The sequence below is a fragment of the Acyrthosiphon pisum genome, chromosome A1, assembly GCF_005508785.2.
Source record: "Acyrthosiphon pisum isolate AL4f chromosome A1, pea_aphid_22Mar2018_4r6ur, whole genome shotgun sequence".
Classification (NCBI taxonomy): Eukaryota; Metazoa; Arthropoda; class Insecta; order Hemiptera; family Aphididae; genus Acyrthosiphon; species Acyrthosiphon pisum.
The window spans coordinates 60,746,275-60,769,260 of record NC_042494.1 but is presented as its reverse complement, the minus strand read 5'-3'; the positions used below and the strand labels follow the sequence as shown (position 1 = coordinate 60,769,260).

The 22,986-nt window shown below is 37.1% G+C and overlaps 1 protein-coding gene across 5 annotated transcripts in view; it reads left to right on the top strand.

The window, feature by feature from the left end:
- Nucleotides 1-18,872, top strand: part of LOC100166532 (protein Shroom) — a 173,540-nt gene extending 154,668 nt beyond the window's left edge. For 3 of the 5 annotated variants that reach the window (XM_008183349.3, XM_008183352.3, XM_029487341.1), the window contains 7 exons: nucleotides 11,107-11,270; nucleotides 11,986-12,897; nucleotides 13,363-13,377; nucleotides 13,446-13,572; nucleotides 15,978-16,161; nucleotides 16,334-16,600; nucleotides 17,360-18,872. In XM_008183349.3, the coding sequence (XP_008181571.1) occupies nucleotides 11,107-11,270; nucleotides 11,986-12,897; nucleotides 13,363-13,377; nucleotides 13,446-13,572; nucleotides 15,978-16,161; nucleotides 16,334-16,600; nucleotides 17,360-17,614 (1,924 nt within the window). In that variant the 3' untranslated portion in view covers nucleotides 17,615-18,872. The remainder of the gene's footprint in view (nucleotides 1-11,106; nucleotides 11,271-11,985; nucleotides 12,898-13,362; nucleotides 13,378-13,445; nucleotides 13,573-15,977; nucleotides 16,162-16,333; nucleotides 16,601-17,359) is intronic. The other 2 variants (XM_008183350.3, XM_008183351.3) reach the window with 2 other exon arrangements.
- Nucleotides 18,873-22,986: the final 4,114 nt, after the last annotated feature.

The following is a 22,986-nucleotide window of genomic DNA, read 5'->3' as shown; positions in this document are numbered from 1 at the left end:
TTACGTGTCGAGTACACATCAATACCCCATCGTCGGCCTATGTGCGCGGCGGTGCAAGAGTACTATGTAGGAGGAGGTCATAATATCGTCATAACATAATGCTCAATAATTTATGTATAATATAATATAATAGAGGCTTTCACCGGAAAACGCGCGTGAAAAACCCGCCCCGTGTCCGATGCACCGCGAGCGCGATACCTAGGTACGTAAATGTGTCATAATATACTATGAGTGTATATTATAATATTTTTAACATTATATATATGCGACCGAATCCGTTCGGCTTTCTATATTAGTTGTTTTTCTCCGATCGGCGACAAGCGACGGCAAATGGAATGGTCGCTGTGTGATCGCACGTATTCAGCGAGTTGGTCGATAATTTTCTCTCCTTGTAGCTTTTGGCGGCGTTCCTAAATCTTCATAACCCTTTATTTACGAGAAGGGGGAGGAGGAGGAGGATGAGGTAAGGCCTAAGTCCGCGTCATTGGCTCTGTGAGGTTGGAACACAATATTCTCTATAACTTATGTCTTACCTTTGTGTATATACTGTTAATAAATATGCATTTACGCGTTTAAAGTATATAACACCTTATTATTTGTTTTTGCTTCACATTCCTTGAAAAATGATACGGGTATAATACTATATAAAAATCGTTGTTCTGCAAGAATCCACAACGTTGTACTCCTGACATGGCCTTGCCTCTCAGTTGTTTAACTAGGTGTAATTAAACTTCATTAGTTAGTGTATTCATTACATGAAACGAAATATTATATAATTATTCAGCCGACATGGGACACAGCTAGTTTCCATTATTATCCCATTTGAAGGACCAACTAATTGAGCTTAAGCCAGTTGATAGATTTAATGTGGGTTTGAAGTTTGAACATTAGCTTATACAATAATGTATATATTATGTCCTCAGGAATACAGGATCTAAAAGCTATAAATATATTAATAAAATATAAAACGGTGCTTTCGATGTGTTACAACAATTAGATTCCTAATACTATGATAGGAGATAAATATGCTGATACAAATGATAATAATAAAAAATAAGATACAAATACCATCACTGCAGCAATGACAGAATAATTGAATAAAACAACTAGGTATACAATAAGCCATAAAGACTGTTATACACTAATACTATATTATACTATATAGCTATCTATATTAAGTTCCAACAAATTCGGTGATCGCCGAACGCGCGTTCACTTATTGTCGTCTCGTTGTGGAAAATCAAGTCGTCACTGATTTCCGCAGTACCAGCGGCCATTCCCATCATATAAAATCGGAATGAATAATTCACGCGACCCCGAGGTAAACGCCACCGCGCGACCGAGGTCGTTTACCGTGAACGTCTGTTTTAAGAATTTATTTTATGGAAAAATGTCTTCACGGAGTAGCTTCTTGCCTCGAACGCACTCGGTTCGTAATGATTACGTATTTCTCCACCGCCGCCTTCTTGCACACGGTCGGAAGTAGCTTGCACTTGGTTTGGAGTCATTGCTCAAAACACACTCACGTCACACACAATGGGTCGTATATAATGTGTATAATATGTGAGACGTCTCTCGTCTACATAGACGTTTTTCATTTCCCCATGGCTATGTTATAATAGGTATTCGATATTATAAAAATTCGCATCGTGTTTGTATACGCATGTATTCGGGGTACGAGTTTTGAGAATTGGACCAAGGTTGTGGACTGAGGTTGTGTATATTATTTGCGTGTTTAGCCCCAACGGATAATATTATAATCGCGATATAATACATAATACGTACCTATATACAATTATATAACCCAGTCTACGTGATGGTGCAAGGGGGGAGAAGTAAACAATGGAAGATTTGTTTGCGTGTACTATTATTATAATATTTTGTTATATATATCGATCGGTGAAACGGTAGACCGTGACGCCTCGGTAGCGTTTCGGCAGCAGAAATAATATATTTTTCTCATTCTGACGCGTCACGAAATCAATCGTCAGTTTGATGATATTTTATCCTCGTCTGTAGATTGGAATTGTTGGTGTTTGACCTACGTTTTTTTTCCGTTGTCTTGCTTTGGCTATGGAATTTTTAGATCTGTTTAAATCAGTTATTTTCTTAAACTATCGCGCACAGCCGTACTTAGGGGAATATTTCTAAAAGTAATAGTAATTATTACATTTTTAATGTCACTACATGCAGTTATACTATATCTTGCAGAGTAATCTTAAAATAATTTCAAATTATGTTAAAGTAGATTTTGCCGTTTTCATCGAACTCTTAAACAAATATATGAATATATATATATACTTATACCACCGAGAGTCTACTAGGTGTCTGGGCGTTTGAAATTTAATACGGACTACAAAAAAATTTACTCGTCATAATTCGTATTCAATTTGTGCGTTCTTATGTGTAAACGTATATCTCTGCGTGAAGGACACGCCGTTTGAAATACAATATGTGACCGGCGAAACTATAATAATAGCATTTATACACGTCATGTGTGTATTTTGTATATAATTCTAGATATTATAGGTACCTCGACTGTATATTATATACGAATGTGGTATTTTAATCGTCTGTTGCGTTATACGATTTTTCGCAATATTTGCCGAGTGTGAACGTCTAGCACTCTAGCGTTGTGATTTTATTTCCCATAATATATCGTTTTTGTCGGTTCAAAATACAAATTCGCCAGAAAATCTACTATCATTTTTTTTCTTGATAATTCGTTCGTTTTTTTTTCAATCGCGCATACGACTGATTTAGAATGACGTTTCTCCGGGTGCTAAAACAAGTCTTACCAGCGTGTCACCAAAACAAACGAGTTTAAAAAGTAAACGATCGTAAATCATTTTATAGTTATACTTACTATAATAATATAGTACATAAATATTGTACGTAACGGGATCGCGTTCGTCAAATCGGATACCTCTATACTGTATAATATACTGTTATGTCTTATGTACTATACCTACTGCTGTCTGCTTGTTCTCTCGGCGGCCGTGTAGTATATGACCTGTATATTATTATTTATTACATTATGGAAAAATCGTATATGCGTCGGTGGACGCAAATAAACGTATTCTAAAACTAAGTAATAATACAGTACCTGTTATTATTTATTATAATATAATGTATGCGGTGTGGCTATGTGCTACGGCGATCATCCAGAAAAGCAAAACTTTTCTCGGAAGCAAAACTATGAAAACTATCGTCTGTGACGCGAACGTTGTCCCACATAATGATACATTAATACACAATATAAATTAAAATTTGTTTTGTGTGTGCCGTGTGCTTATATGTATGGTTGTACAGATCGAACGATGTTTGATTATTATTATTATTATTATTGTGTGTGTCGTCGTATTGTCAAATGTAGACGAACGTTGTTTTTTGGCACACCGCGCGTGCGTGCGTGTGCAAAATTCGTTATTGCCGCGACGACGGCCACCGCCGCCACTCGAACCAGTCTCGCCGTTGCAAGATAAACATCTCCCGTTTTTCGCTACAGCTATAATAGTACTTTTTATGATTATGATTTTTTTATTCTCAAATTTTTATAGCTACCTAAATTAATATCAATTAATTTAATTAATTTAATGATAATAAAATCCGTTTTTCTGCGTTGTATACTATACGATATTTCAATATTCTCCGACAAACGACAATAATTAATATTATTATTATTACAACAATTATTAACAATATTAAATCGCGTGCAGTTTTCCCATAAATTTTCAATCGCATGAAATACGCACATAATAATATAATATTATTATTATTTTAGAACGTCTGTATGGCGGCGCACGCGGTTGACCGTGTATGTCGTAATTTATGTATAGCAGTACTGCTTCCTTCCATAAGTTACCGTAAGAATCAACGACGGAAAAATTTAACTTAAATTTATACGAGAAGTAGTAATTGTGTATGTTATAATGTAGCTCCGCAATAAGTAATAACGTTATTATTATATTATTTCCGTACGTAACGCTTCGAAATTGCAGCGAACTCGGTACAGGGGAGATACGTTTCGTTCGTTCCGAGTTTTTGAAACAACAATCGTGTGCATATTATTATAATATAGTAATATGTATATTGTGTGTACTGCAGCCGAGTAAATTTCCGCACAGTTAATTATTATTATGTGTTGTTATTATCATTTTTTTTTCATATTTTATTACAATTTCGTTATTTTTACTGTAATTATTGTGTGCTCTACCGACCTGTGGCGCTGGCGGTCATTGTATTATTCAAATCCGGTTTGGGTCGGAACTCGACTCACGACGACGACGACGCACAACGGAGGTTTTCATCCGGACTTCACGACTACCGAAATGTCGTCGCGTTTGGCCCACGTCCGTCACACGCATACACACAACCGTCGTCTTAGTATAATATATACCTATATTGTACGCGTTCCGTTATTTATTGCGATTATTATATACTTTTTTCTGTTTCTTTCTTCCTCCTCTCCTCCAACTCCTCCACCATCGAATACAACGATTCCATCGTGCAGTCGTCTTCGTCGCGTAGTTCCTCTTTATATTATAGTCATTTCGCTGCAGGAATAACGACGACCGACCAACAACTGTGCTTGTTCACTATGTGTGTGTGTGTGTATATATCCGTTCGCGGGGGTCTTTGAACCAAATCACGTACACTTTTTACTATACATACACACACGGTCAGTGGTTTGTCGTCACGATCGCGTTTTTCACGTGGCTCGACGAAAAATCGTTACCGATCCATCACTGCGCGTTGCGGAATACATATTATGCTTCTCTGATGATATTATATATTATTATTATTATTATTGCTACAACGCGGTGTTCACTGCCTGTGACGACTTAACTCGGCCAATTATAACACCGTGCGCGCCGCCGATTGAAACGTGTTACAGGAAAATATAATAATGGAATTCCGAACAGGATATAATATAATATTATATGCGGCCAGTGTGCGTCCAAGGACTCGATCTGTTTTGTGCGCACGAAAGTCTGTTTTTTATATTTATTTATCATTATTATTTTCATTCTTGCCGCCGTCATACTCGGTTATGTTTTTTTTTATATTTTGATACGGACCACGCCCCCGCCACCTACCTTGAATGCCGCGTATAGAGGTATCACGTGCAGTAATCGGTCGCGGACACACCCTTATACGCCACTACGCGACGACAGACTTGTAAAAAATGACAGTAATTAGATTATATCATATACGTGAGACGTACCAGAGGTACGCGTCTTATTATCGACGTCTTGTCCAAGTGGCGTTTACGGGGTTGAGGGAAGCCACGTAGTTGTTTGCCGACAAAATTAAATCATTATGACAATATGGGAAGCCCCAGCAGGAGAAGCCGTACGTGCGACAATTATATATATTAATTACATAACAGCTAGTTGACGATTGTATTATCGTATATACTGCAGTAGTGTCATGTATTGTTATGACTCCACCGTTTCGAGCATATAGTTGAGTTGGATCCCTTCTACACGCATATAAGTATATCCGAGAAATCTTTGGTTAAAACTCAAGTAAACTTAGATTCGCCAACATCTGAAAGACATCAGGATCTAGGTCTCGCGTGGGACTATTGAGCGCAGAAAAAATTTAGGGCTAATAAACAAAAAAATACTAAGATCAGGATGCGCAAGCGTGAAGCTATCAAATCGTTGGTACTATGCAGGTATTTGAACATTTTGTCGTCTGGTGTGAGGAAACTAAACGTCGGATTCTCGAAGTACGTGTACGTATATTATATTATAATATTATAATATATATTATTATTACATAATAAATTAATAAATGCGTAAAAGCGCGTTTACCTCCGTGTCGTATATATGTCGTGTACCTACCTATAATATAATATTATATATTATAAAACATACTAGATGATGTTTTTTTTTTTAGAAAAAACTACTCTTAGCTGACGTCGTATAGTTAGAACCGCGTATAGTGATGAGTGTGCCTGTTTGTGTGTGTACCAACGACGACATTATTGTATTGTATTATTGTTCATACACGAGACGGCATTCTTTTCCCAAGTTGAGTAAACCTAATCGTCGTTCGACATTCACACACAATGATAATATATATCCTCTCCCACACAAACACGCACACACACACATACATGTGTTGTTTTGTAAACATGACGAATGCTATCGGTTGCAGCGTGTGGGAACATGGTTCCCCCCTCAATCCATTGTCGACGAACTTATAACCCTATTTCGAAAAAAAAATAAACCATATCTAATTGTGGTGTTTTGTGGTGTTTTAGTATATTTATATATATTGTACTGCTAGTACGACATTACCCGAGCATATAACAAACATATTATAAGAATTAAGAACTATTTTTTGGTAGGTGTTATCGCCGCGGCGGTGTTTGCGTTTCGAAACTCGTGAGCAATAATATTGTGTGTTGTTCGGGTGGTGTAAAAAGAGAAAAACATAATTATTTTTGATTACTTTCGACGAGGAGGAGCAGTAAAAATATAATTATCGTTCGGTGGTAAAGCTGTAAACTATAATATACACGACGAAAATTTGTCAAAAACTGCACCATACGCCGTCTGCTTGCGTTGACTTGCAACAATGACTGCCACGGTGGAATATATAAATAATTCCGGAAATAGCGGTTTCTTCTATATTATAATATAATTATATCATACCAACGTACTAGTAAATCACTGCAATAGGTTTATTTGCAGTATATATTACTTATATACATTTGGAAATTTTTGTTATTTTTTTTTTTTGTCAAACCGCTTGTGCGCTTGCGAAACCGAATTTCAACAAAAATTTTAAATAGACTCACGAAACTAGTCGGGTGATATTTTAGAAAATATTAACAAATATCTGTAAAAAAACGACGCCGTTTAGTTGACGAACGATGGATAACGGCGGCAGCGCGCGGCTTCAACAACGATGACAACTCTCTCGGTTGGCCGTGAACAACCGCCAGCGCGATGACGGAAACCGGTAGAGGAACTTTTGCTTTCTACGAGTTAGATCGCGAGCGCTCGCGTGTATACCCCCATCGTACGAGCGTATAATGATAATATTAATATAATAATAATAATATGTAATATTATTATACGTTTATGTGGTGTTTGATTAATCTTCATCCGCGAGACCCCGGAGGCCGTGAAAACGTACACACACACAGCGATAGTGCGCGTTCTCCGTCACCGTCCCCTGCCCTCGCCGACACCGCCTCGGGTATCCCGTTGCGTTCGCGCTCCGTGTTGCACAGGTATTATACATGATAATAATATGCATGTGTAGTGTGTACGAATAAAGTATAATATGCTCTGATGTGATGTTGTGCGTGCGACGACTTAATGCAACATTATTTTAATTGCAGAGTATACGTACGCGCGGGTGCGTGCGCGGGAGAGGATACCACGAGTGCGGTTACATATTATTATTATTATACTACCGAGCGTGATGTGTCCGGGGCGGCGGCGGTTCGGGTTACCATAACCGCGGCGGGGAGATCGGGCTTTCGCGGTTTTTTTTTCTCTAATCCTATGCGAGAGAGGCAACTACAGACGTGTTGTTTTTGCGGTAAATTTTTTTTCGACGCCGTGCTTAGGATGTTTATCGCTACTCCGTGCGTTATGTAAAACGCGTTTGCGAAAGACGCACAGGGCTACATACACTTGGACCTGCTGCAGGTGAAGTTTTAGGCGTATGTTGCGTGTACAGACCGCCGTGCGGTTTGCAATGGTCGTCGTTATAATAAATTTATTGTGCGGTATATGGATGTAGGTTTCGGCGATTTGCGAACGAAATCCTCGCGGCCGAATATAATAATATATTAATATATAGGTACCCTAGTACCCAGTACAGTTGTTAAATTCAAAAACACGGGTGCGTTGCCGACGGAATGTCGTAATACACTATCTTATAATACTTAAATGTGTAATATGTGTTATTGTTGTCGATTTTCTCGTTTTTCACTCGTACGATAAACAGATCTCCGGAGCGCGCGAACCGATTGTTCGAGGCCCGTGTTGTTCGTATTGTTCGTCGCGGATAAAAACACTGCTGCGGCACAATGAGCTCGCGGTGTCGCGCCGACCTCGGCGGGTCATTATAAGTGTTCGAGCATGCGACCTCGGAACGGCCAATTTATCCGTCGAAAACAATCATTTCCAACCAACAAAATAATAAATAATTCGTATACAATATAATAAATCACATTATAACAACGATAATATTCGCGTGGTGTCGTATACGTGTCGCCGGATCATTAGTCCACACGCCGCGCGCGTTGTCGGGTACCTATATATAATATATTAATTATTATGTATGTGCATATGAAACAACAAATTCTGCGCTCGCGCCAAGATAATAATATGGTTGTGCAACGATCGAAAAATCCGCAATATGTGTCTGTATAGTCTGCAATTGTCGTTATATATATCGCGTTTTGTATTGAGGCTAAACGCGTCACGAGCGTCAGGCGTTCGATCGCCAAAAAAATGAATTGCACCCGACGACGTGTGTGCAATAATAATAATAACTAATAAGTAATAACGATATCGTCGATATCGCTCTCGCTCACGACCTCTATAATATTAATATATTTTAAGGTCTTGCCGCCCGCGCAAAATATCAATTTCGCGCACCGGTTTGGTTTGATCAATCACAATAATGATATTACTACGCGAATATCGATCACGACTCATCGAGCACCGCTGCAGAAAATGTACAGAGATAAGTGGAGACGAAACGTTTATCTTGAATACGAATTATATCTATATTGACGATTGTATACATCAAATATCGTTGCATACGAATACCCTATTAGTTACAATATTATACAGTTTTTGGGTCGTCTGCAGAGTGGCGTAACCAGGATTTTGCGTTGGGGTATAGGGGTCGATAATTTGTTACATAGGAAATGCCTAACTATATGTTATATTATGATGTCGTTTAATTTTAGACTTTTCCATCAAGTTTAGGTACTTAATTTCTGCATAGGTATATGCGGTCGTTTACCGTAGGTACTGTATAAGGTTTTTGTTAGCGACGATATAATGACGCCGATCGCTGCAGGTTGTCTGTCGTCCGTTGGACAGCCGTGGAGCGTACCCAATTAGTGGTATACGGTATATAATTGTAGCTCTCTGTTGCACTGTTTTTTTCATAGTGTATATATATATATATCTGATGGAGGTGATGGTACCTAATTAAAAGATTTCCGTGAACGTTACGCGTTTGTTTTAAGTATTTTTACAACGAGTCCACGTGATTACACGACGAGTTCTTTCTACTCGGACAGTCGTGGATCTCGGGGCTCGTCGTTGATTGGAATGAACTTTTTATTTCGTTTTAAAAGCTGATTAATTATTGCTATTTGCGTCTTGCATTGACTTATAGGTTTTATAATATATTATATTCGTGTGTATAGAATTATATAGTATACAATTATAGAGTGGCGATGATCCGTACATTTATATATTATACTATTAATTATACTTTTTATTAAAAACTATCAAGATAAGTCTTTATCTTAAGTATTATCTGTTACAAATATAATTGTAGTATCATATGGGTAAAAAATGTAATCAATTTTTTTCATATACCTACCTAATTATTTATTATATATTAATGTTTATTAATCAATATCTTATATTATAAAATATTTAATGAGGTTTAAGTAATTATATAGTTTTGGGTTTAAATTTCAACAACAATTTATACCCCACCTCCCTCTTACCACAATGCGTTCAGGATCCGCCGCGAAGGTCGTGATATGGAATTTTCGTCGTCGCCCTTTTACTCGTGTTTGCTCATGTCGTCCCAAATCTGTCAGAACAGCCGCGGCCGACAGATTATTGCGCAAAATATAATATAATACATAATAATGAAATAATTAAAAACGTCGCACGGTCTGTTCTATCATTACGACTAAAAAAACATATTTCCATAATAAGAAAGTCACTGTCGACAACACCGCACGTGTACATAACAGGCGTGTGTTCCTTATCGCCTATATATATTATAATATATATATAATTACTCATTTGCAATATTATGGTAATCGAGACAAATTCGGCGGAAAGAAATTTTGGGCTCCGATTGGCGAAATTGCCAGTCACATAATGACTGAGTCCGTGAATATCATTACCTGGCTGCGCGTTAATTTCGTCTCTTCTCTTCTCTTCTTTTGATTTTTTACTTTAGTCGGGGACCCGCTTTACCGCCTAATATAATATTTATTATTTACCCGTCACATTGTGTTTCTAATTGCGACACTATTGTTTTATGGCACAAAAACAATGTTTTCCGTTCAATCTGTATGCAACCGATCGGCGCAAAACAAAACTCGTCTAACGTGACAAACGTTCGATGTTCATAAATCGAATATAAAATAATGATAATAATACTATTGTCGTTTCATATTTTATTATTTTATAAAAAAAAAAAATGAATCGCCTTACGTACGCCCCGCGTTTAACAGTCGCGTTATACATTATTATAATATTTTATGCGTTCGTCGCGTGCGGTTTGTATACGCCAGAAACGTAATAATAATAATATAAAAATATAATATGCACATAATATAGCACATTAAAAAAATATTGTGACCCGCCCGTTACGGTTGACCCTAGCCTGTGAACACGCACCTTCACCGCACATCGTTGGTATCGATCCCGCATGATACGACATGATACGCAAACACCGCGGAAATGGTTTTAATATAGCGATAATTATATTTTATAGATCGGAATTTTTATATTGTAAAGCGCGAAATTTAATACGCATTATACGTATATTACCCCGCATTCGTGCCTAACCCAACTTGGATGTTTGTCATTCGGTGCTTGTATATAATAATATGGATTTCCCCGTCAAATGTTTGCGCTTTTCGCAGCTGCAGCAACTCCTAGCTAATGTAGCTAATAACACGCACGCACACGGTGGGCGACGGTTGGCAGCGCCGTTTTTATTCGTTCCCAAACCTCGATAGTAATATTAATACGGCGTTGTCGTCCGCGCACATAAGTCATGCACTGCCGCTATGTCTCGGGTCTTATTACTAGTCGTCGAAAAACTCAACGGTCTTATTAAATGTACGAATCGTTTTGTCCGCAGGAGTCAATCGAAGGCCTCGTACCTGTCGGCGTACAAGAGAGAGCCGAGGGAGCGCGAGAAAGGACTTCCAAACTTCGAAGGAAGCTACAAGAGGACGGCGTCGCCGAACAGTGGCGGCCGAGGAGACGCTGCCGCAGCCGTGGAACCGCAAGGTAACCCAAAAAGTTCGTATTAAGGGTAGTAATAAAGTAGTGGAGGTGGGTTTTGAGATGAAACGAGTTATGGTTAGTTCAAAAAACGCAACTTTTTTCGCAAAAATAAAAAAACACTCGAAAACTTCAATATTATAATTTATTATCTACTGAATTATTATTTATTATTATATAATTCAGTCAATTACCTACATTGTTTATTAACACTTCTTTAAAAGAAAGGTACTCGTTCAGTGTTTATAACCTAAATAAACATAAACACTACATAATCGATTGTAGAAAAAAATAACAAATAAACCGGTTTTCAACTGAATATTATTAAACAGTTTTATTTTAAATTTAATTTACCCTACGACCTACGACAGCACAGCTGGTGACACCGCCGGAATTATTATAATAAACAAATAATAATATTGGTACTCTTTTTATAGTTGTACGCAACGCGATGCTTATGTGTTTCGAACGTGTAATGAAATCTTTACACAAAAATCGATAAAGATTCACGCTTGGTTCCTCCATTAATTCGTATTTTATTTATCAAACATTTTAATCGAAAACTATTATTTTTATAGCCAAAGCAAATTTTTCTTAAACTAAATGTGTTCATTTTAAAATTACCCACGTACGCATTGTTTATTACTTTTTAAAAAAAAGTTACAAAATAACGATAGCCTTAAGATATTGCATTTATTCGTTTTTTAATAACATTTACGGTGTGTGCGAATAGATGTGGAAAACGTGGCGCCAGACGGAAGTGATTGCTGCAGCAATCTTTTGGATTCGAGCGGCGGTCGACTGCAATCCCTGCAGCTGGACCACCAGCATCTCCTCCACCACTATAACAACAACAATAACACAGCAACTAGTCAACAACAGTCGTCGCCCGGCAAACAACAGACTGTCGACGCGGTGGCCGTGGCGGTCGCGCCGCCGTCACCACCAACCCCCGCGGTGCTGTCCGAGCGGCCGGTCGTCGACCAGCCTTCACAACAACAGTTGTCGAAAACTCTGCCACGGACCAACAACTCGACCGGACAAGATTTCAAACGATCGTCCCGGACGCCCCGGACCCAGTCGGACCCGTCCAACATGCCCAACAAGGCGGACCCAGCCATCACCACGTTACAGTTGATGATGATGCCGCCGCCTCGGCACTCCGAGTCCACGTCCAGCCTGCACCTGCAGAAACGGTCGCAGTCCGACCTGTCTCAGGTGGGATCCACCGAGAGCGGCTACAGCAGCCTGTCCCTGAACGCTCCGTCGCCGTCCCACTCACCCACCAGGCTGTCGTCCGGCGACTTTGGCATCAGTGGCCCGCCGCCACCACTCCAGATCCACTCACCGTCGGCCACTTCTGCCGCCACTGCCGGTGATCTTGACGAGTGCTGCGCTTCTACATGGCACACGGCGGAGCCCGCGGTGGCCGTTACCGACACTGACCACCGTTACCGCAATCCTGTGTCCAGAAGCTGTTCGGTGGTGTCATCGGATTCTACTTCGCAGACGGAACTCAAGTCCGTCGCCGGCGACACCCCGTCGGCAGTCCGGCGCAAATCGCCCGAAGAGATCGAATGCGAAGAACTGTCACGCGATCTCATTAGCCACCTGTCACCGTCCGACAAACTCCACAACATACTGGGTAAGTTACTACTATTATTTTATATATTGTACAGCACGGATTCCCTTTAAGCTTTTATTCCCGTTTAATAATTACTTAATTATTACTATATTTTACTTCTGAATACCCCTCTTTACCTACCCATACAGTGTTGAGCAAAAACAACCATATATAGGTATTATGATCAAAATGTTAAAGAATTATATTAATATCGATAATTTTTTTCAATTATTATTATTTTTGATCAATTATTTTCAACTTGAAACTATTTGTGTAATTACTTTAATAATTTATTTTGCCCAATACTGTTGGAGAAAATTGTATGTCCCGTTTTTCACTTATCTAACTATATTTGAGTTACTACCAAATCCTTTAATAAAACCAGTACTTGCCATCTTCCCTGGGTCCCTTTTGACGAAAACCGTGTGCATTATTCTAATAATATGTCATGTATTATTCGTTTCCTCGCTGCTTTCTGACGCTCAGAGAAAATGGACAAAGGTAAATCCGTTATTCACCTGTCCATACGATATCCGCTTAGTTTGACCTCGTCATATTTTGTGTTTCAGCTCCCGGACCAGACGTGAAACGTTCTACTGACTATGTTTCTCCGTTGTTCCGCATGGACTTGGTACCGAGGTCCAGAACTTCGGTCGCCGAAAAACTTATCGACTGCAGTAGCAGTGACGCCATGTGGTAAGTCAAATGTTATTTTTCTTAAATATATCATATAAATTAAGCGAAGGGATATTATTTTACCTCGACGAACATCATGCATTTCGTCGTGTGTGAGACATCCGATACAGCAAATAGTTTTCAAATATAATGTCTGTTCTCGACGCCCCGTTTCCGTTTCGACCACAGTTGTAAACAGCTGATGTACAATAACAATGCTGAAAAAATAAACGTGGTTGCTCGTCGAGCTTGCTTAGCAGACTTTGGTGACGTATTTTTACACTTGACTCGGTCCCATACTAATTAATATTAATTATTATACTATTATAAACGAATTAATATGTTATATGTTGGCACTTACCGCTGTGCGTGTATATACCGCATAAAATTGGATAATAAAATATTTTTATGACATCATTCTTACCATCGCTTATTATGAGTAAATACGTAGGTACCTCTACTACTATACGAAACGTCGTGGCGTTATTCACACGCAAATGATAAATTCGCAGAATTATCGAGTGGCGATGACTGATTGGCACCGTGTGGTAATTACGGCGATGATATTAGGTATATTATGTTATGGTAATACGATGTTGAGTCGAATTTGGTCGGGTTAAAATAAATGCAGGTATAATGAATGTGATGGAATTGTGTATGCGTAAAATACACAAAGGAATATGTAAAGTAGTGTGTACATGACGACGCTTCATCCGTATATAGTCGTAGGTACCTATACAGACAACATACAAATAACGTTCGAGTATTTAACGACGATCCTCTGTGTACTCATTGGCTTCGGAATAATCCTCACACCGTATAACCGGTAACCTCCGTGATATACTTAACAGCTCTGGTATTTTGCCGCGGGTAGATAATCTAACAGAATTCGACGACACATATGTTATGCGTCCCGTATTACAATTATTCCGACAAGAGTCGAAAAACGTACTTACTACGTACGCTTAAATCCGATATGAAATGTAGTTAAAATGTGTCTTTGACGAATATCTCAGTATCCGAAGGATTAGGGACATCATGGTGTGCGTGCATTGAACTATACAAAAATGTAATAAATGTCACGAAGTCGATCGACTTAGGTGGACTTAATATACCATACATCGAAATTCTGTAAGTCTAGTACAATTATTATTTATAATATTAGGTATGTAGGTATGCAATTCAATCAATTTCGATTTCGTTGTATTTTGATTTTTGGTATACCTACATCTATATTAATTATTTATTTCACCTTCATCTATTTCACGTTTTGTATGACATTTTATTATCATATTTATCGTATTATTATGTGTACAGTGCCTTATCTATATTGTCCCCACATACACTCCTCGCTTAGGTATTGTTTATTTTTTTTATCACTAGGTATTATTCTGAATTATTCCGAACGAGTGGTACTTTCTGTATACCATTAACAAGCATATTATATGTGTCTGATTAGTGCGTGTGGTGCAAGCATCTTGAGAATATCGTCGCATTATTCCCATCCGGTCGCGTTTTATTTTTTATATTATATAAAATACGAATAATAAATTAAAAATATGTAAATTGTAATCGCCGGTTAACGGCGTCCACGTTCGGTTGAATATTACTTCCATGATTGGCCGATGTCGTAGAGTTAAAATGAAATCGAACATAATATATAGGTAAATATAAATTTTTATAGAACTAATTTAAATATAATTCGTGGTTTAGATTAGTTTTTACTATAGTTTTATAGTTTACAGAGTGTGGTATAAGTACAAGTTTTTTTAATGTGTGACTACAGAATATAAACCCATAAAAAGACTAAATATTCAGTATCTGAATTTTATCACTCGTTTTTTTTATTTTCCCGAAAGTACATTAAACCATATCAGCCGAGTGTCGTTATTGGCAGTTTTCGTACCGTATGTTTTATACGGGCCGATCATTATAATATGTCCCGTTTGAATAATTATCATACATTATTTTTATCGGCTTCATTATACCCGCACCGCAGACGGCTGATAATATACGTTTATAACGGCGACTGTACATAATAATATTTTGTACCTATTAATGTATACAGTTTACGTTGACGAATTGACGTGGATGTTTCTGTAAAACGATGACACGAGCGTCATCGTAGCAGCTGAGGACTTTATATTAATTATACTTGACGGTCGAATTCCCCTATGCATTACGTCCGTCTGTAACCCACATATCCCTGCAGCCAATGTATAAAAAATGTATGCCATCCATTGGCTTTATTTGTCCCATATAACTTCGTATTTTTAAAATATGGTCTTGGAAAATGGTTTCTATATCATATTATTATTATACTAGAGAATCTCAATATTATGATTATACCTAGTTATTTCTGGTTTGCGTAAACAAGAAATGAAATTGAGATGAATGTATTTTGACTTTTTACGATTTGTTCGCAGCGGCCCAATCACCTTCACTACTAGCCCCTCGTCGACTACCACTGCCGCCGCCGGACTATCGGCCAACTCATCCTACTACACCACGTCCGAACCTAAGGCGAAACTCCTGAACCTGCAGCACTACAGCCGGCAGATACAACCGCCGGCTGAATGCAACGGGATCGGAAACTTGCAAAAGAAAAAGGCGAGTACAAAATATTAAATATACTATGATAACAGTGTTTAAGATTTGTATATTATATTACTCATTGAAGGTTTTTCAACGCAACAACGCTATATTATACTCCTATTGTCCTTAAAAATATTTTTTCTTAAGTACGTCTACACTCCAGCTAACAAGAAAAATAATTTTTCAGGCGGACCTAGTGTCTCGGCTGGACAGAAAGCTGAAAGTACTCCGAAATGAACAAATCGCGCTAGCCGAAGAGGCGGCGCTGAATGAGACTCTGGGCGTATCGGTGGCCGAACGGGTTAAGTCTGTGGCTAAGCCTCAGGAAGCCAACAAGTTCAAAACTCACGTACAGGAAGTGGGTCACATTACAAGTCTGCTGTTGAGCCTGAGTGGACGTTTGGCCAGAGCGGAAAATGCACTGCTGGACTTGGACGCAGACCATTCGGAAAAGGTAAATAATAATAATAACCGTTAGGGACCGTGCGTGCGTGCTTACGGTTTGAATCGTAACCAAAATTCTCTCTGGGCTGTATTTTTTAAATATATATTGTTAGTAAAAAGTATATTATTATATTTTTTCCCGTGACTCTTATCGTGCAAGGTTGCACAAAAGTTCATTAAACGAATAGATTTCAAGTTAATGTGGTCTCCCAATACGGTATAGTAGCACGCGATTGGCCCATTAAATTAGGTGCCCTTGAATTAATCACTGTACAGCCAACAGACATTAACTATATTATATTATTATAGTAATAGATGCAGTAAATGTGTACTTATACAAAATCAATATTAAACAAAAAAAAAATAAGAACATTGGTGTTTCTTGGTTTTTTTTTAAATATAATATGGTGACATAAATATATCCCCTACACCTTATGCACTTGGGTGCATAGGTATATAAATACAGCAGTGGTTATCACAAAATATTAATTAAATCGGTACTGCGTGTTTATCTATGTGCTTAATCTTTCCAAGGGGTTATCATTTAGAAAAATGTACTGAAATAGAATCTTTCTCCGGTTGTTTCCCCGCGGGGTTCTCAATATCATGGTTAATATTGCAGGGTTATAGCATGTTTTTGAATTTTACAGTCCGCATGATTAGTTTTTTTGGTTATATTTTATCCGTATCGTACATACAACAATTCTATTGAGTTATCATGATGGTAATAGTAATAATAAAAACGTTTTCATCATTTTTCGTCCCGCAGAAGGCGCTGGAGGAGAAAAAGTGCAAGCTGACCGGTCAACTGGAAGAAGCCAAGGAGCTGAAGGAGAACATCGACAGGCGCGGCGACTTCGTGTCGACCATACTGTGCCGGTATCTGACTGCCGACGAGTACTCAGACTACGATCATTTCATCGCGATGAAAGCCAAACTTCTGATCGACGCCCGCGAGATCGCCGACAAAATTCAGCTGGGCGAGGAGCAGTTACGCGCGCTCAAGGAAACCCTCGAAGACTAAAAAATTACATTTTAAACGTTGACGCGTTCAAAACACACATGTTACATAATACTATAGTATAAATATATATATAATATGTATGTGTGTTATTGATGCGATAAAAAAACATATAAACTAAAATAAATTACAATAGTTCGCAGAGGAAGGCGAAATCATAAAATATTATATTATATTATTGGAAAACAATTTTGCGTTCGAGCTTGCGTGCGCTTCGAGGAAAACTTGGTATGATAAAAAAATCGACTGAAACACAGAAACGATTTAAACTGGGTTAGCCCCCGGTCAGATCTCTACAATCGGAACGACTCGCGTCTCATCATATCTCCCCTACCTCTCCCCCCCACAAACCACTCGCTCGTCTTTCGAAGTCGCATCGGCTCTATATGTGCGTGTGTGTTTTATACTTATTAATAATTGCTCTCGAACAACGTGTGTGTGTGTGTGTTTGTTTTATAATTTGTCCGTGTAAATATAGACTCGAAACGGTATAGGTCGAGACGAGCGTAATTTAGTCGTAGTACGTGTTATTTTTTTCGCTAAAACCATTCGAAACGGTCTTCTCTAGTCGACGAGACCTGTCGCTCGCGCATCCCCCATTTGCGACGCCCCGTCAAAACATATTATTATTAGATTTTAACACGATATTACGACGTAATAATATTATGTTAGTGTGCTCCGACGTGTGGTTAGGATATAATATTATAATAGTTATTTATGAAATGCGAACGATAATAATACTGTCGTTATTAAGAGAATCAAACTTACTGCTCGGTCTCGCTGACCCCACCCACCCCACCTGTCGTAGTGTTGTGATATTCGCCTCTTCGATCGAGATAACGAAACCCGATTGTGATCGCAAAGGTCTTGGGTGATAAAATATGTAACGAATAAAATATATAAACAAAATATAAAACTGAAATAATATTAATCATAACAATGTGAATAATACTATATTATTATTTAATATTATTATGTGTGTGTGCGCGTGCGCCCCTTATACCTCTGTGCAGAGATGATTTATAATGATATTATATCGCAGCTTAATATTATATTATTATTAATTTTAAAAGTCTTAATTTATCCTTGTTATGCATTTACTGTAAATATTTTTAGTGAAATGTATTGTTAAATCTAACATAAAAAATGTGTTGTATTATAAAAAATTAGACACCGTGTGTATGTGTGTGTGTGTTGTACAGATTTTAATGAAACAAATATAATAATATAGTGAACCGTCATGGTGCTATAATATAAATGATTTTTTTTGTTTTATTTTTAATCTTTTGTTATTATTCGCTGCATACATGTAAGTTACTCTTTGTGAAGTGGCGTAGACATGATTTCTGAAAGGGGGATCAAAAAAAAAAAAACGACAGGGAGGGAAAATTGGAAAATCCCCCACCCTCTCTAATCTTTTTACTAAGGTAATAAAAGCCATTAGGGGGGGGGGGGGTCTGACCCCCACGTCCTCCCTTCTATACGCCACTGTCTTTGTGACGACGTGCCGTTAGTAAATAAAAAAAACCAAATTGTTTTGTGTAGAAAAATGCATGAAAGTTGAAAGGATGGTTTATTAAATGAAATAAACATGACATAGTCAAAAACAAAACATTCAGATTTATTTTAAGAAAAAATATTCTTTATTTTAAGGAATATTTATACATGACTTGCGCTTGTGGCTGCAACCGATTATCGATTTCACCTGCTGCATTAGATGTTTCATATAAAAAACTAATGGGGAACGGAGTGGCCGAGCGGACTAAAGCGTCGGTTGCGACGCACACCGGCGCTGCTTCAAACCTCGGTTCACGGGTGGCATTTTGCTTCGAGCAAGTCACGAGAGGAGTGCCGCCATCCCCCACCCGGGCATGGCAGATATCCACGAGTGCCCCCTAAAAAATCTGCCAAAACTATACACACACGTTTACAAATCAACAGTACCCTCCCCTACAAACTAACAAAAAAAAAATAAAACATCTAATAGCCATAGTTGCCGAGCTTAATGATCAATGAAAAAAAAAACTAATAAATTCGAATAATAATAACGCACCGCCATACCGTGTTTTAAGGAGTACTGGTTAGGCAACATATATGACTTGTCTCGGTTTAATATGATCACTATAATTTGTATTGTGTGTCCTCGGTATTGTCATTCGTTGCATCCATTTCATACCGTCGTAATGAACATAAGAAATTGTAAATTAATTTTATCAATTTTGTTTATGGTAAGGGTTATGACTTCAATAGACTTTTTTGTATACATAATTATGAATTACAAACACAAAAATTATCATTCTTCATACATAATTTCAGGAACTTAAATTTCTCAATACAAAAAGAGCTAATCGCGATTATTATTGTGTGAAATCAAAATTCTAGGACAACTTGAAAGAATTCAAATTATCAACATAGGTATTATAAAAAGTATAAAATAAAACCATTATAGCCGAAAGTGGTGTTTTGGTTTCCATGCATGGTTTCCATTCTATATAATTTATAGTATTTTAGTATAGAGGGGTCGTTTTGAATATTATATTAAATAGAATATCAGGCTAGGATCATTACTAAATAAACAGGCATGATCGCTAGATTACTGCACTCATATTTTATACATATATTATACTTCTCCGGACTTGGAAGAAACACTAATATCATAGAAAAAAATGTTCTTCACATTACTTTTATATAGAAATTATACTGTTTTTGCCATGTCTGGGGAAAATGCGCAGTGATAGGAAAAATTGGTTTTTTAATGATCATGTCTGTTTATTTATTTAGTCATGGCTAGGATCTTATACTTTAAATTTGAGTCGCTGATGGCACCGAGCTTAAAATTAATTTGGGAAAGCACAACAATAGGAAAAAATACCCACTGTCCAGTGTCCATTGTGTTGTGAGTGGAAAGCGATGGGACAATTAATGAGAAAATTCTTTGCTGGTGTGTCGTGTGCATAAGAGTAAAAGAAACCTTGTGGCGAGGAGTCGTATATCCATAGTTGTAGAAATGAGGAGGGGCACTGCATGCCACTGCATTGCATACCCTAAACGTAGGAGTGCCACTCGGAGTGATAACGGGGTATATTATGGTACCCCTATTTTTCTGGCTAAAAACTACCGTACAATTTACAAACGTGACTAATTATTTTTTCCGTTTACTGTTGGTATGATAATTGATGATATTATAGTGCCATTGTTAAGTTGATAATAATCTAGCTATTTAGTATATTTTGTCAACTGCGGTAGAATACCGGGAAACATATTCCTAAAATAATTTGAATATTTTGTTTCCGTTTTTTATATTATGTTTAGATATATTGCGCCTAATAGATTCCTTGTTTTTCTTAATAAAGTTGTTGACTGATAAATATTTCCATAATGGCTAATTGTATATATAAGTATATAAAAATTTTCATAAGTGTATAAGTGTTTACTTATGAGGGTGAATCTTATTGAAGAGGGTGTGAGGGGTTTCGTCCTCCCACCATGGCATTCTTTGGTACACAAGTTTCTTGCGTGGTCTGAAAAAAATGGTGATCTGGCATGCCTATATGTATATGGTATATCCCATATACAGTCAACTCGTGATATAACGAATTTCAAGAGACCGAGAAAAAAATTCGTTAAATCGAAAGTTCGTTACATCGAAATTATATTATACCGCGATATTTTCAAGGGACCGGTAGTTTTATTCGTTATATCAAGATTTTCGTTATATCGATATTCGTTATATCGCGAGTTGACTGTAGCATGATATTAGATAATAATAAATATATTGTAATTTGTAATAATACGTAACATTGCTTAATGTTTATTTTTGTTTATTTCTTCGAACACATAATGCGCGCCCCACTGACCAGGTTATAATATAACATAATACTATGGTCTATGTTTATTAAATATTTAGATTTCAATGCGTTCGTTTCATATTATGTTTCGTTTTACTATCGGCTTTCGAGTCATATAAACCGAACACGATGACCGTCACGAGATCGTATGTTCGTAAATCGCAACTAGAGGTGTACTTATGAAAGGGTATGTGTGTCGGAGTGGGGGGCTGGAATTATATCGAGGCCACTCCTCATGTATAGTGTTAATTTTGCACGCAATGGCTTCTCTCAGTTCTCTCCTCCCCCACATAGCTCATAGCTTCATATTTAAATAACAAAATAATAAATACATATAATTTTATTAATATATATATTATATTATATTTTACGTTGTTGGGTTCTAGTCCAGGTACGTAGCCAGGATTTTCTCATGGGGGGGGGGGGGTTGCCAAAATTTGTTGGTAAACTTACCTATACAGTCAACTCGCGATATAACGAATTTCAAGGGACCGAGAAAAAAATTCGTTAAATCGAAAGTTCGTTACATCGAAATTATATTATACCGCGATATTTTCAAGGGACCGGTAGTTTTATTCGTTATATCAAGATTTTCGTTATATCGATATTCGTTATATCGCGAGTTGACTGTATTTATATAAATCCCTAAAAGGTTAGCATTACTCCATGTATGATGTAGCAGACATTTTTTCACACGAATGTATAAAATATAAATAACTTAAGGATTCACATTATGGGTACTACATTTACTAATTTAAGGATTTATAATTTATACTATATTACTATATACCTTTTAACTAATTAAAGTATAAAGTATGTTATCTTTTGTTTCTTCAGTTTTGCCGGTTTTGTCAATTGTGGTAATTTTATTCTGTACTTTAAAATAATCCGAAACAAGTTTACGTTTTTTTTCATTAGTATTAAGTTTATTCATTTTAAATTTTTAAGCAACAAAATAATTTAACAAATTAATCAAAAATTATTAACACGTTGTACCACCATAGACAAAAATACCACCGCGTAACTAAAAACGTCCGCCCGTTAAATGTTAATCGCAATAGTCAATACTATACAGTCTACGGTCTACGACAACAAATACTTTTATTATCAGCTAGACCGTATAAACAATCGTCGTTGCAGACTGTGATGTCTCGGGCCAATGGGGAAAATTTTAATTTCGCTAGAAATAGACGAAAACACAATCTAAATATAGATATTAGGTACTGATAATCGTGACTCGGGAGAATAACAGAAATATTGCCTGAAAACCAATATAATTATTAATTTTTATACGATTAAAGCTTAATATTTTATCAACGTATATAATTATACAAATACAAATACATATAATATAGAATACAATCAAAACTTTTATTAACGAAATAGTTGATGGCAAGTTTCATTGGTTTGATTATAGATTTTTTTTTATAAAAAAATTTAAAAATGTCAGTATCAAGTTTAAAGTTTTTTAATCTCGAAAAATATTTCTGCCATTTTTTTAGGGGTTTTAAAAAACTCATGGGGGGG